We start from the raw sequence: 12,626 nt of genomic DNA, 5'->3' as shown, positions 1-12,626 counted from the left end.
GTTAGGGAGAAAAAACTGTACGAGTCAGTGTTTGTGGTTTTTGTGTGTTGCATTACTGTAACGTACAGTAAGGGGGAGATTTCAACATGGATTAAAGAGAAGGGCAGGTTTGTTTTTCTAAATGAAAGCCTGTGGTTAACATTAGGGTTAAGAAAAAAAGTATGTGCCTTGTGAGATTCATCAAGTATGGATTGTGGCTTTAATGCTGCTGATTAAAAGGCACAGTATCCATTCATTCACTAGATGGTAGTCATCAGAAGGGCATACTGTACATGATACTGTACGTTAAGAACAAAGTGCCTGAAGCATAAAAGCAACAGGAAGACTATTAAATATAGTACCTGTAGTACTGTTTCCTTGCAGTCTGTTCCCATTAACTGTGGACAGTGTACAGTATGGGTTCAGTGTAGATGCGCACGCACGCACGCACGCACGCACGCACGCACGCACGCACGCACGCACGCACGCACGCACGCACGCACGCACACGCACGCACGCACGCACGCACACACACACTCTGTCTCACTCATACACACACACTCATAAAAACAGAGACACTAATATACTTGAGTACGCATGCACGCACACACATAAATACCTCCCTGTCATGCCTGCTTCCAACAACACAGCCAATCTAACCACAAACTAATGGTCCTGGGCTGCTATCTCCAGCACTTTACCCTCGGGAACCATAGACACACACACTGTATGGGCCTACAGTACATGAGCATTATGTCCCCACACACACACACGCACGCGCACGCACACGCACACACACACACACACACACACACACACACACACACACACACACACACACACTCAATCACTAACACGCGCACGCATGAACAGAAAGCTCTTGGTGCCTTCTGCTGAAGTAAATTACAATTTATTCATATTATGAATATTCCTTGTAGGCACTTAAAATGTCCTTCCCAAATCCAGGAGGCTTCTACGCCCCTCACTCCCCCCTAACCACACTAACCACAGGGATTTCCATCAGCCTGGCTGTATCCTGCACCAACCCAGCAGCCAGATATTTCAACCATCCACACCGCAACACACCACACGCCAGAGTCCTGAAAAACAGCAGGGTGGGGACGGCGTGGGTGTGTGTGTGTGTTGGGGTGATGGTTGGTCCCTGGTGTCCTCAATAACCAGGTCATGGAATGGTGTGTGTGTGTGTGTGTGTGTGTGTGTGTGTGTGTGTGTGTGTGTGTGTGTGTGTGTGTGTGTGTGTGCGTGCGTGCGTGCGTGCGTGCGTGCGTGCGTGCGTGCGTGCGTGCGTGCGTGCGTGCGTGCGTGCGTGCGTGCGTGCGTGCGTGCGTGCGTGCGTGCGTGCGTGCGTGCGTGCGTGCGTGCGTGCGTGCGTGCGTGCGTGCGTGCGTGCGTGCGTGCGTGCGTGCGTGCGTGCGTGCGTGCGTGCGTGCGTGCGTGCGTGCGTGCGTGCGTGCGTGCGTGCGTGCGTGCGTGCGTGCGTGCGTGCGTGCGTGCGTGCGTGCGTGCGTGCGTGCGTGCGTGCGTGCGTGCGTGCGTGCGTGCGTGCGTGCGTGCGTGCGTGCGTGCGTGCGTGCGTGCGTGCGTGCGTGCGTGCGTGCGTGCGTGCGTGCGTGCGTGCGTGCGTGCGTGCGTGCGTGCGTGCGTGCGTGCGTGCGTGCGTGCGTGCGTGCGTGCGTGCGTGCGTGCGTGCGTGTCCTTGTGTATGTTGCAGCAGGTCCCAGAGCAGCCGTCGCCCAGGCTGGTAAATGGAGGGGTGTGCTGGCATGCTGATCCAGAAACAGAACGGCTGGGCGGCCTGATGCAGTCCAGGCCTTAAGAAACATGGTGCCATGGTGCAGAATGCGCGTGTGCGTGTGCGTGTGTACGCGCCATGTGTGCATATGAATGCGATCGTGGTTTCACAGAAAGTGGGCTCAGGGAACGTGACTGCCTCAATCGGGCCATTTATTGCGTTCCATGATGATGATTGACAGCAGTAAGAGAGATGGGGAGAGGGAGAAAATGGAGACGGACAGAGAGACAGAGAGAGTGACCTTAACGGAGGTGTGCATTTCACTGTGCAAACACTGCAGAAGAACGCTCTTCTGAGAGAAGTGACAGATATTCAGAGGTATGTCAACACAGTGGGACACACACTCCGGAGGCTGTTCACCGTCACACACATTAAGCACTTGTCTCTCTCTCTCTCTCTCTCTGTCTCGCACGCACGCACGCACGCACGCACGCACGCACGCACGCACGCACGCACGCACGCACGCTAGAGATTGGTCAGGATCCCACATGTGCCTTCCTGTTTTAGCTCAAAATGAACAACAACAGACCTGTTCATTTAGTAGTACTCTTTTCTCTCTCTGTCTTCCTGTCCTCCCTCTATGTGTGCTCATGTAACAACAAAACATGTGATGATAACATACTGTTGGCTCCTTTATATTCCCTATACGACTTGGCCGTGGATTATGGCCCGAGAACAGAGATTGGGGATGGAGGGAGGGAAGGAGGTAAGAAAGAGAGAGAGAGAGAGAGAGAGAGAGAGAGAGAGAGAGAGAGAGATATGAAATGTTTCTGGCTGTGATGTCACAGCAGTGACATCTTCCCTGGCTAAGCTCAGAGAGAATGCACACTTACTGTAAGCCTGACTTTCGACCCTGTCGCACACCAAAAATGGACGATCTATATGCTCACAACATATCGTAATGTGGCACATTGTGAGCTTGTAGATAGGCTATTTTCAGTGAATGACAATGGCACACAACCAAATATAAATCACGCTTAAAAGTTCCCGTCCTCTCTGCGGTCATCCACATGAACCCCTGGCCTGTCCTCGTCCCCTGGTCCACATGAACCCCTGGCCTGTCCTCGTCCCCTGGTCCACATGAACCCCTGGCCTGTCCTCGTCCCCTGGTCCACATGAACCCCTGGCCTGTCCTCGTCCCCTGGTCCACATGAACCCCTGGCCTGTCCTCGTCCCCTGGTCCCGTCTCCTCCTCTCCCGCTGCCTTTTGGCTCTCTCTTCCCTTCCTGATTGAACCCTTGCATGTCCCCGACTCCCCGGTCTACATCCCTCCACCCCTGCTTCTCCTCTCCCCCTTTTCGCATGAGCCAGCCAACATCCAACTAGAGCTCAGGGGACCTGCACAGAGTGTTTAATTAAATTCATCAGTTCACAGCAGCTATCATCGGTGCTTCGGGATCAGCCCTCTGCATTTAAGCTGTGCGTGCGCATGTGTCAGTGTGTTTGTTTGTGTGTGTCCGCGTATCTGCCCGAGGGGCCATTGAAATGACACACACACACACACACACACACACACACACACACACACACACACACACACACACACACACACACACACACACACACACACACACACACACACACACACACACACACACACACACACACACACACACACACACACAATACCACAGTCATGAGGTCAGACTTATGGTCTGCCTTCCAAGACAGGCCCCAGGCCTCCCAGACAAGACTATGATGACCATGAACCGTACAGAAGGTGAGGGCTGTGCTATGTATGTGTGTGGTAACATGCTCAAGGCATCCAGTATAGAACCAGGTGGGAGAGGGGAGGAGGTGACCATTAATGTCACGGCCAGGTCCCATAAATGGACCGGACAGCAGAAAAGCTGCAGGGGAGGTTTCTGGGAGGGAGAGAGTGAATATTGAAAATAGTAACAATGCAGCTGAGAGCGAACGAGTGAGCTCACTGTGCATGAGCTGAAGCAGTGGTTCTGAAGAGAGAGAGAGGACCAATGAGCTGAACCAGTGGTTCTGAAGAGAGAGAGAGGACCAATGAGCTGAACCAGTGGTTCTGAAGAGAGAGAGAGGACCAATGAGCTGAACCAGTGGTTCTGAAGAGAGAGAGAGGACCAATGAGCTGAACCAGTGGTTCTGAAGAGAGAGAGAGGACCATGAGCTGAACCAGTGGTTCTGAAGAGAGAGAGAGGACCATGAGCTGAACCAGTGGTTCTGAAGAGAGAGAGAGGACCATGAGCTGAACCAGTGCACAGTGACTGTGGTTCTGAAGAGAGAGAGAGGACCATGAGCTGAACCAGTGGTTCTGAAGAGAGAGAGAGGACCAAGGGCGAAGCCCAACACAGTGACCGATCCACGGATGAGGTGAGTGAGTCGCTGAAGGTCAGGGACAAGGCACACTAGGAACTAAACTAGACTACGTAACTCTCATGGTTAAATTAACCCTCCATGTTTAACTGAGAGCGTGGGGAGTAGAACATGAGCAGAAAGAACGAGCCAGGTCAGATGCAGAGCAGGGCTACTGAGGTAAGACAAGGCCACAAACTCCGGTGAGAGGACTGCATTTACTGGGGTGTAACAAAGAGGAACAGGACACGGTTGCCTTTCCAGCCAGGCCCCTAGACAGCAAGACGCAGGCAGGAAGGCCAAAGGCAGGACAAGCCAGACAAGGCCTAATGAGCTCAGCCAGCGCAGTTGAACTGGAATAGGGGGATCAAGGAGGGGACAGGGACAGAGCTGGGCTGGTGTTGATCTCCAGAGATGATGTTGGAGTGTGTTGGAGGAAGAACCCAGAACTCAGTAAAGCCTGATTTATACATCGTCGTAGGACAGTGTTGTTGCATGACAAAAATAGCCAATCTATGATTGAGACATTTTCAAAAGCATAAAGGCCAGAGTTCACTCTGCCCAGGTCTACTGAGCTTGGGCGGGATGCACACACAGATTAGACACACCAATGGACCGACATGCGGAAACGGTCGGACATGCGCTGCTCCCGTGCTTGCGGTTAGAGTTAATTAGGATAGGGTTTGAGGTAGGTTGTCGGTCTAATGACAGTCGGACCAGTCTGAACTAAAGCCTGTACCCAGCTTGGGCTAGAGCAGACCTGGGCATTGTACGGCCCGTGGGCCAAATACGGCCCGCCGGCTGACTCTGACCGGCACGCGAAAGATTAGCCTACTTGATAATCAGAAAATAAAACATATTTTCTAATTACCTTATGGGTGGACTAAAACCGCATCTCTTTTATTTTGAAGCCCATGTATTCTCACAGTGCACACAATCTGCACGTCAACTGTGCATGTGAATTGCGTGTGATTGAGAACCTGTCTTCCTTCCTTCACCCCCCTCATATGCGAAAATGTCGGCTTTTTGGATTTATTGTTGACAACAACGTCGGTGAATGCAAATAGCCATGAAGCATGCAGCTCCACAACACGGTAGGCGCAGGCGCATGCTTTGATTACCAAACTTCCTCGCAGGACGACAAGTTAAATCCCATTATGCTTCATTGCTTTATTTAACCCGCTCTAACCCGCCTCGCCAATAAAGTTAAGATGTTTTAAGATTCTGCCGTATGGCGGTGTTGCGCCCCGAATGTGGCATGCTTCTGAAGTTCAGAACGCTTGGGCGATGCGCCGTGAGCTTGTGGATCGTCTGTTTTCGGCACACGAGTCGACACCGTTGTACCACAAAGTAAATCTGGCAGAACGAACGTGCACACATCAACATACAGCGCCTTATTATTGTTTTCAGAACATCGTTGTTTAATGGTTGTGACTCAACACTCATCTCTCGCTGAGTCGCTGATAGTAAGCTGCGCGGCATGGGTTGTGAAAGAGAGCTACCTCTAATGTTCTCATTGTTAAAAAGAAAATGCTAGTATTTACTTTACAGGACTTGTAACTTAAACAAAAACATAGTTTTCAACTGGGAAAGGAAACGCCTCAAGCCTGCAAGTAGAAGGTAAAAAAATCACACCCATGTGAAGTGAGGGGCGCTCTTATTGTACATCATCATGATGTAAAAATAGTCACTCTGCCTATAATTTGAGTCAAATGTTTCACATTTTGTTTACCATTGCTTAGCAAAACAATGCCAATTACTGCTTTTTATATAGAAATAAAATTGATATTATGCATAATTAAGTTCAGCCTTTTGGCCCGGCCCTCCAAAATATTTTCTGTTTCTCATGTGGCCCCTTGGGAAAAATAATTGCCCACCCCTGGGCTAGAGGTAAGGGACAACACACTGGAAAAATGAGGAGAAAAATATAAGTATATATATATATATATATATATATATATATATATATATATATATATATATATATATATATATAATATCCTGGTATATTTCTTAAGCTGTGGGTCAGAAGGAGTCTGCATGGGTCATGGGTCTGCGTTTGGCGGGTCCCCACAGTGCATGACAAAGACTATGTGTTAAGACTAAAGCATCCAAAGCCAAGGATGCCTATGGGCTCGATACAAACTTTTTAAAAACAAATGCTGAATCTCTGGTGGCACCTATCACACATCTGGTAAATCTGTCCATCAGACAACGCACTGTTCCCCCTCAATGGAAAGTTGCTGTGATAACACCAATCTACAAATCGCTGGCGCTAAAACTGACATATCAAACTATAGACATATAAGCATCCTACCAGTTATATCAAAGGTGGCTGAAAGGTGGATTGTCAAGTCTATCATCAAACACCTAGACAAAGGCCACACCCCACTGTATCCCATGCAGTTTGGGTTTCGGGCCTTCCACTCCACCAAATCAGCAAACTGCCTGTTCATAGAAAAATTGAAGTGTGTTTTGAACAGAGCTCCCTGTGCAATGGCGGTGTTCCTGGCCTTCAAGAAGGCGTTCAACACCGTCTGTCACCGGGCCCTCCTGTCCAAATTAACACACTTTAATTTCTCTCCAGAAGCTATAGAATGGTCTAGTTCCTATCTATCCACCAGAAAACAGTGTTTAAGTGTCAACAGTGTAAAATCTCCCTACCACACCTGTTCGGTCGGTGTCCCCCAGGGCTCAATACTAGGTCCAATTTTGTTCTCACTATACATATATGACCTACCTGAAGTATGTAATAATCTACATCAGGGGTCCTCAACTAGAAATGCTGAAGGTCCACTAATAATCTTTGAAAAAGACTAAGGTCCGGTCCCATGAGCGCGGCGCGGGCCACACAGCGGCCAGCGGAGAGCGGGGCTCTATATTTTTTAGTACAGTCACACCAAGGCAAGCTTATACAAATCGGATCCCCTCCCAACCAACCAATACTGGGGTGCAGAGTATGGAAATAAAATGTTTCACAAATATTCCCCTCCAAAAAATCACAGCAAATGAGTTAAAAAAAACAGAGAGGTGGTCCGCGGTCCGGTCGTGGACCGCGGTCCGCATATTGAGGACCCCTGATCTACATGTCCAGATGTATGCAGAGCTCTATATTTTTTAGTACAGTCACACCAAGGCAAGCTTATACAAATCGGATCCCCTCCCAACCAACCAATACTGGGGTGCAGAGTATGGAAATAAAATGTTTCACAAATATTCCCCTCCAAAAAATCACAGCAAATGAGTTAAAAAAAACAGAGAGGTGGTCCGCGGTCCGGTCGTGGACCGCGGTCCGCATATTGAGGACCCCTGATCTACATGTCCAGATGTATGCAGATGATGCTGTTGTACTTGCCCATGGTAAAGGCTATGCAGATGTGTCAATAATTCTAACCTTAGCCCTGACAAGCATTCAAGACTGGCTTATAGATTCATGTCTGCTCTTGAATGCCAAAAAGACAGTCTGCATGGCCTTCTCCAAAAGACCAGTTGTGTTGGAGTCATCAAATGTGTTTCTGGGTGGAGAGGAACTTGACCTTGTCACAGAGTTCAAGTACCTCGGAGTCATTTTAGACTCAACCCTAACTTTTAAAAAACATGTGAAGAAAGTCACTAATACGATTAAATTCAACCTTCAAAATTTTAAACAAATTAGACCCTTCCTGACAGTTGGAGCGGCCAGATCGTATCTTCACTGTATGATCCTATCACACATTGAATACTGTTTCACAAACTGGTCTTGCACAGGTGTGACTATTCTCAAACCCATAGAACAGCTCTACAAAAGTGTTTGACAGGAAGCCCCACTCATATCATCATTGTAACATCCTTCGGAGGCTCAATCTTTTTAGCTTTGATAACTTTAAAATGTTCAGCTTGGGGTCATATACAAGACCTTACATGGTCTGTGCCCGCCCCCACTAAGTGAATTCATTAAACGAAAGCCTGATAGGGGAATCAGTACCAGAGCAACCACTCGAGGAGACTGAGAAGTGCTGCACCGGCAAACGAGATTCAGCCAAAATGTCCTCTCAGTACAGGGTTGTGTAGCATGGAATGGCCATGGGATTGTGCTACATTTCCATCTTTTAAATTCAATCTGAAAAAATGGTTGCTTGAAAACCAAAGCTGCAACCATTTATGATCTTGTTTTAGGTTTATTTTTTATGCTGTGTTCCCTATGTAATGTTATGTAAATGTATTCCACTGTTTGTCTGTTTTCCGTTTTGTGTTTCTTTGTGAGGACTGCGGATGAAAATGAGCAACTGTGCTATATCCGGTGTATTTACGTCCATGTGACGTCCATTAATATGCATTGTCCTGTCCAAATAAACAAATAAAGTAAAGTAAAAGTAAAGTTTACATCAGCATGAACACTCAGAGTGAGAGACTGGTCCTCACTTGGGTCTGGAGCTAAGAGAGTTTACTGTGGGGGCTTCACATTGTGTTGGGAAGCTGATGGTGGAGTCATGCGTGGTGGAAAGGGACAGGGTTGGGTTCTGACTTGAAGAAGTTGGAGGAGCATGCGAGGGAGAGTTGAACCTGGGACATCATGTGGAGGCCATGGTCTGGGGGGTGGGGGGCGAGTTGGCGAGTCAAGGACGAGAACCAATATGAAGGGAATTAGATAGTGATGTCATGACATGGTGGAAATTCATTGTTCATGTGAGCAACACTGGGACCACATTCGCACAGCATTGAATCGTTGTTATTATTATTACCATTATTCAACCATCAAAGAACGACGACAAAGAGACGATGTAATGCATACTGTATGTGACTTCATCATGTCACCTAAAGCAAATCCAAATGGTTTCTTTTTCTCCCCCCTGTGTAGTCAAGCCATTGTTTACGAGACTGCATGCGAACCTGCTGGATTCAACAGCTACTTGGAGAGAGCTTGGGTCAGGAGAGAACTGAGGTCGTGTTAGGAGGAAAGTGGTGGCAGTGGAGGTGGAGTGGGTGGAGAGTTGTGAAAGTAGTTAAAGGAACGGGGAGATTAAAAAAATGGCAAGGAAGGAGAAGAGATGAGCGCAGTTGAGTGGTGACACTTTTGATTGAATGCTTGAGTCAAGGTTCAATGATGGAAGGAGGGAACAGAGGGGATAATGAGGAGGGTGGAGTTCTACGGAATGGGGCTTCATGACGTTCTGTGTTGCTTAAGACACCACAAGGCATCATGGGACTTTAGTCAAACAGGAGAAGCACTTAGAAGCCGCCCTGTCCACTGATTCCCCGATAGCTACAAAAACACACGCACAGGACCGAGTTACCGTTACAGAAATACGACCTCTTTCTCTTATCGCTTTCACTATTTTCATAACCCATTCAAAGGCAATTAGGTATAGTGTGCTACAATTAGCTAGGAGGCTGACACATCAACAGGAATTTTATCACCCAGCTCAACGAGTTTTAACCGCTTAGTCCTTGGCAGCCATGCTCCTTTCTTATTATCTAGTATCGCAAATCATGTTCATGTTGAGCACACATATTTCATACCACAGATACATGGTGGAATAACACATGACAAAACCATCCTGGAATCACATTCCTCGCAGATGATGATGACATCTGGCCCGTTCGGACAGTTTCTCATCCAAGACTGTCCCCGAAAACACAAGGGGTCATTCTGACTCAGTTGTAAAGTGAAATGTGGTATTCACAGCTACAATATGCCAGATCACCTCTTTGTCTGGGAGTTTGTCTGCGTGAGTGTGTGAGTAAGTGTGTATGTGAGTGTGAGTGTGAGTGTGAGTGTGAGTGTGAGTGTGTGTGTGTGTGTGTGTGTGTGTGTGTGTGTGTGTGTGTGTGTGTGTGTGTGTCAGGAAGAGAGCGAGCGTGTGTATGTGTGTCCGAGAGTGAGGTAAGAGCACAGATTAACTGTGATCGATGATTAATACGACTTGACTTACTGACTTACTGTGAGCAATTATGGCCATGTCTTTTCTCAAGCTCCACTTTCTCACACTGGCTTTGGAACACGTGGGGGCCTTGAAACATGTGCTCACCAAACACACATACTCGCACACATGCCACTGATCGCCAGCCCACCCTCCGCTCAACCCCAAAACCACGAAGGGTTAAATATAATCAATCTTCCTTAACAATGCTGTCAGGGCACTGTCAGAGAGCGCTGACAGAGACACACAGATAGTGGCTGGACACTGATGTTTGTGTGTGTGTGTGTGTGTGTGTGTGTGTGTGTGTGTGTGTGTGTGTGTGTGTGTGTGTGTGTGTGTGTGTGTGTGTGTGTCTGTGTATCCTGGACAGTATGTGAATTCATGTATACTGTGTGTGTAAGTGTACATTATATGGGTGTTTGCTCTGTTTACGCGTGTATTTTAAGTGTATTTTAATGTCTTATGTATGCATGCCTGTGTCAGGCTGTGTGTACATATATTATGTATTCTGGTTTTATTCTGTCTATACTAGTGAACGTGCGTGCGTGCGTGCGTGCGTACGGTACATATACGCACACACGTTTGTGTATGACTATTCCAGCTCAAACCAAAACCACAAGGCTGGGGGCCATCAGTAGTTTTGCAACGTCTATGGTGAATTTGTCTGCGTGTGAGTACTGTGTGTGAGTACTGTATGTGAGTACTGTGTGTGTGTGCGTGCGTGCGTGAGTACTGTGCGTGCGTGCGTGAGTACTGTGCGTGCGTGCGTGCGTGCGTGCGTGCGTGCGTGCGTGCGTGCGTGCGTGCGTGCGTGCGTGCGTGCGTGCGTGCGTGCGTGCGTGCGTGCGTGCGTGCGTGCGTGCGTGCGTGCGTGCGTGCGTGCGTGCGTGCGTGCGTGCGTGCGTGCGTGCGTGCGTGCGTGCGTGCTACCATACCTGGGGGGACTTGTGGGACCTCCAGCTGTACTGGTGGCTGTGCAGGCTGGCCAGCAGCACGTTCTCGTCTGTGTCCACCTGGCCGAAGCGCAGCATCTCGTGGGTGTCGTTACAGATCACATAGTGGCTGAACAGCATGTCCTCGGCTTCATGGTTCCCATTCTAAGACACAAGACAAGGGCGGGGATGGGACAGAAGCTTTATCATGAGATGCCAACTTAAAGGGTACACTGTAAACTCATGTGTGTTCATTTAATCATTGAACCCTAGTGTCCCTATGCTGAGGGCGAACAATCAATGAATATAGCCCACTCTCAGACACTGGAGCACTTCACTTGCTCAATAAAACTGTTTATTGAAATTTCAGTCAAACACCTTCATGAAATTTTAACCATATGAACCCCAGCATCCCTATTCTCAATATCATTATTGTACATATGGTACATATCCTGGATATGAACTCCATATACATTTATATGGTGTGTGCGTGTGCGTGTGCGTGTGCGCGTGCGCGCGTGCGTGCGTGCGTGCGCGTGTGCGTGCGTGCGTGCGCGTGTGTGCGTGCTCCCGCTGTGGGGGAACCCTGTTGTGCACATAATCATATGAATTTGTCAGTGCTATTATGTGTAATCCATATCTAATAAGTGCAGCTCTTTGTGGGCAGCCGTCACATCCGTGGGAGGGCAGGATGAGTGACATCATCCCAACCTCAATGGTGGTTTTTGGGTGTGAATCATATCAAAGCCTGATATCCGTCCAGGTTGGAGCCACTTTGGCAAGGCTACAGGGCCAAATTCATCCCCCGGTTCCACGCAAAAACAACTTTGAGGCCTCTCTTCTGAGCAGACCCTGGACTTCAAATCAACTCCGATTACAGTTACATCTCTTTCTCAAGTGGCTTAATGTTCTCCTCATTCGGTGATAAACGGGCCTGAAAATGTCAAACCTCAAAGTTTCAAATTCTATACGCACATGCGCGCGTGTGTGTGCACACACGCATGTGTTTTGTTTAGTAATTCAGGTTTAGCTTGGGCTGAAAAAGCAAGCATTCCTGTTAGTGAGAGTCATGGATGTACGTATTGTACAAGCGTGTGGTTTGTCAGGAGAGAACAGCATGGTGGAAGCTTGCCCATCTACAGCCACGGGCCACTGAGAGGGCTCCGCAGAATAACGCGAGTCATGCAAGGCCAACAAGAGTGCTGTCCAGTGTCCACCCATGCGTCACCTTGCATGCAAGGGGCTGCGAAACACTGTGGAAACATTGGCTTATCAGGGAGAGGCCGGTGTGTCAAACTTGCTCATGCAAAAGTTAAATCATGCTTTAGTTCTCTCTCTCACTCTCTCTCTCTCTTACACACATTCAAATGCCCATGCACGCACATTTAACCCAGTTATAATTTAGCTATTGAAAAATAGCAGATCTACGAGCTACGAGCTCCGAGTGGCGCGCTACGAGCTTGTAGGTCTGCTATTTTTGAAAAATCGTGAAAATATTTATTTCAGAAAACTGGAGGATTTAGAAGATTCTTTTTAAATTTCGAGGTCAGGCCTAAATGGGTTAAAATAAAAGGTTGACCAAGTGTGTATGTTACTGTGTGTGTGTGTGTGTGTGTGTGTGTGTGTGTGTGTGTGTGTGTGTGTGTGTGTGTGTGTGTGTGTGTGTGTGCGCGCGCG

The 12,626-nt window shown here is 48.3% G+C and overlaps 1 protein-coding gene across 1 annotated transcript in view; it reads right to left on the bottom strand.

The window, feature by feature from the left end:
- Nucleotides 1-12,626, bottom strand: part of vps13b (vacuolar protein sorting 13 homolog B) — a 405,382-nt gene that overhangs the window by 55,227 nt on the left and 337,529 nt on the right. Inside the window, exon 47 of the mRNA XM_079503680.1 lies at nt 10,953-11,114. Coding sequence (XP_079359806.1) covers nt 10,953-11,114 — 162 coding nt within the window. The remainder of the gene's footprint in view (nt 1-10,952; nt 11,115-12,626) is intronic.

Source organism: Electrona antarctica (assembly GCF_951216825.1).
Source record: "Electrona antarctica genome assembly, chromosome: 6".
Lineage (NCBI taxonomy): Eukaryota > Metazoa > Chordata > Actinopteri > Myctophiformes > Myctophidae > Electrona > Electrona antarctica.
The sequence above is the reverse complement of the archived record's forward strand: the minus strand, read 5'-3'. Positions and strand labels throughout refer to the sequence as shown.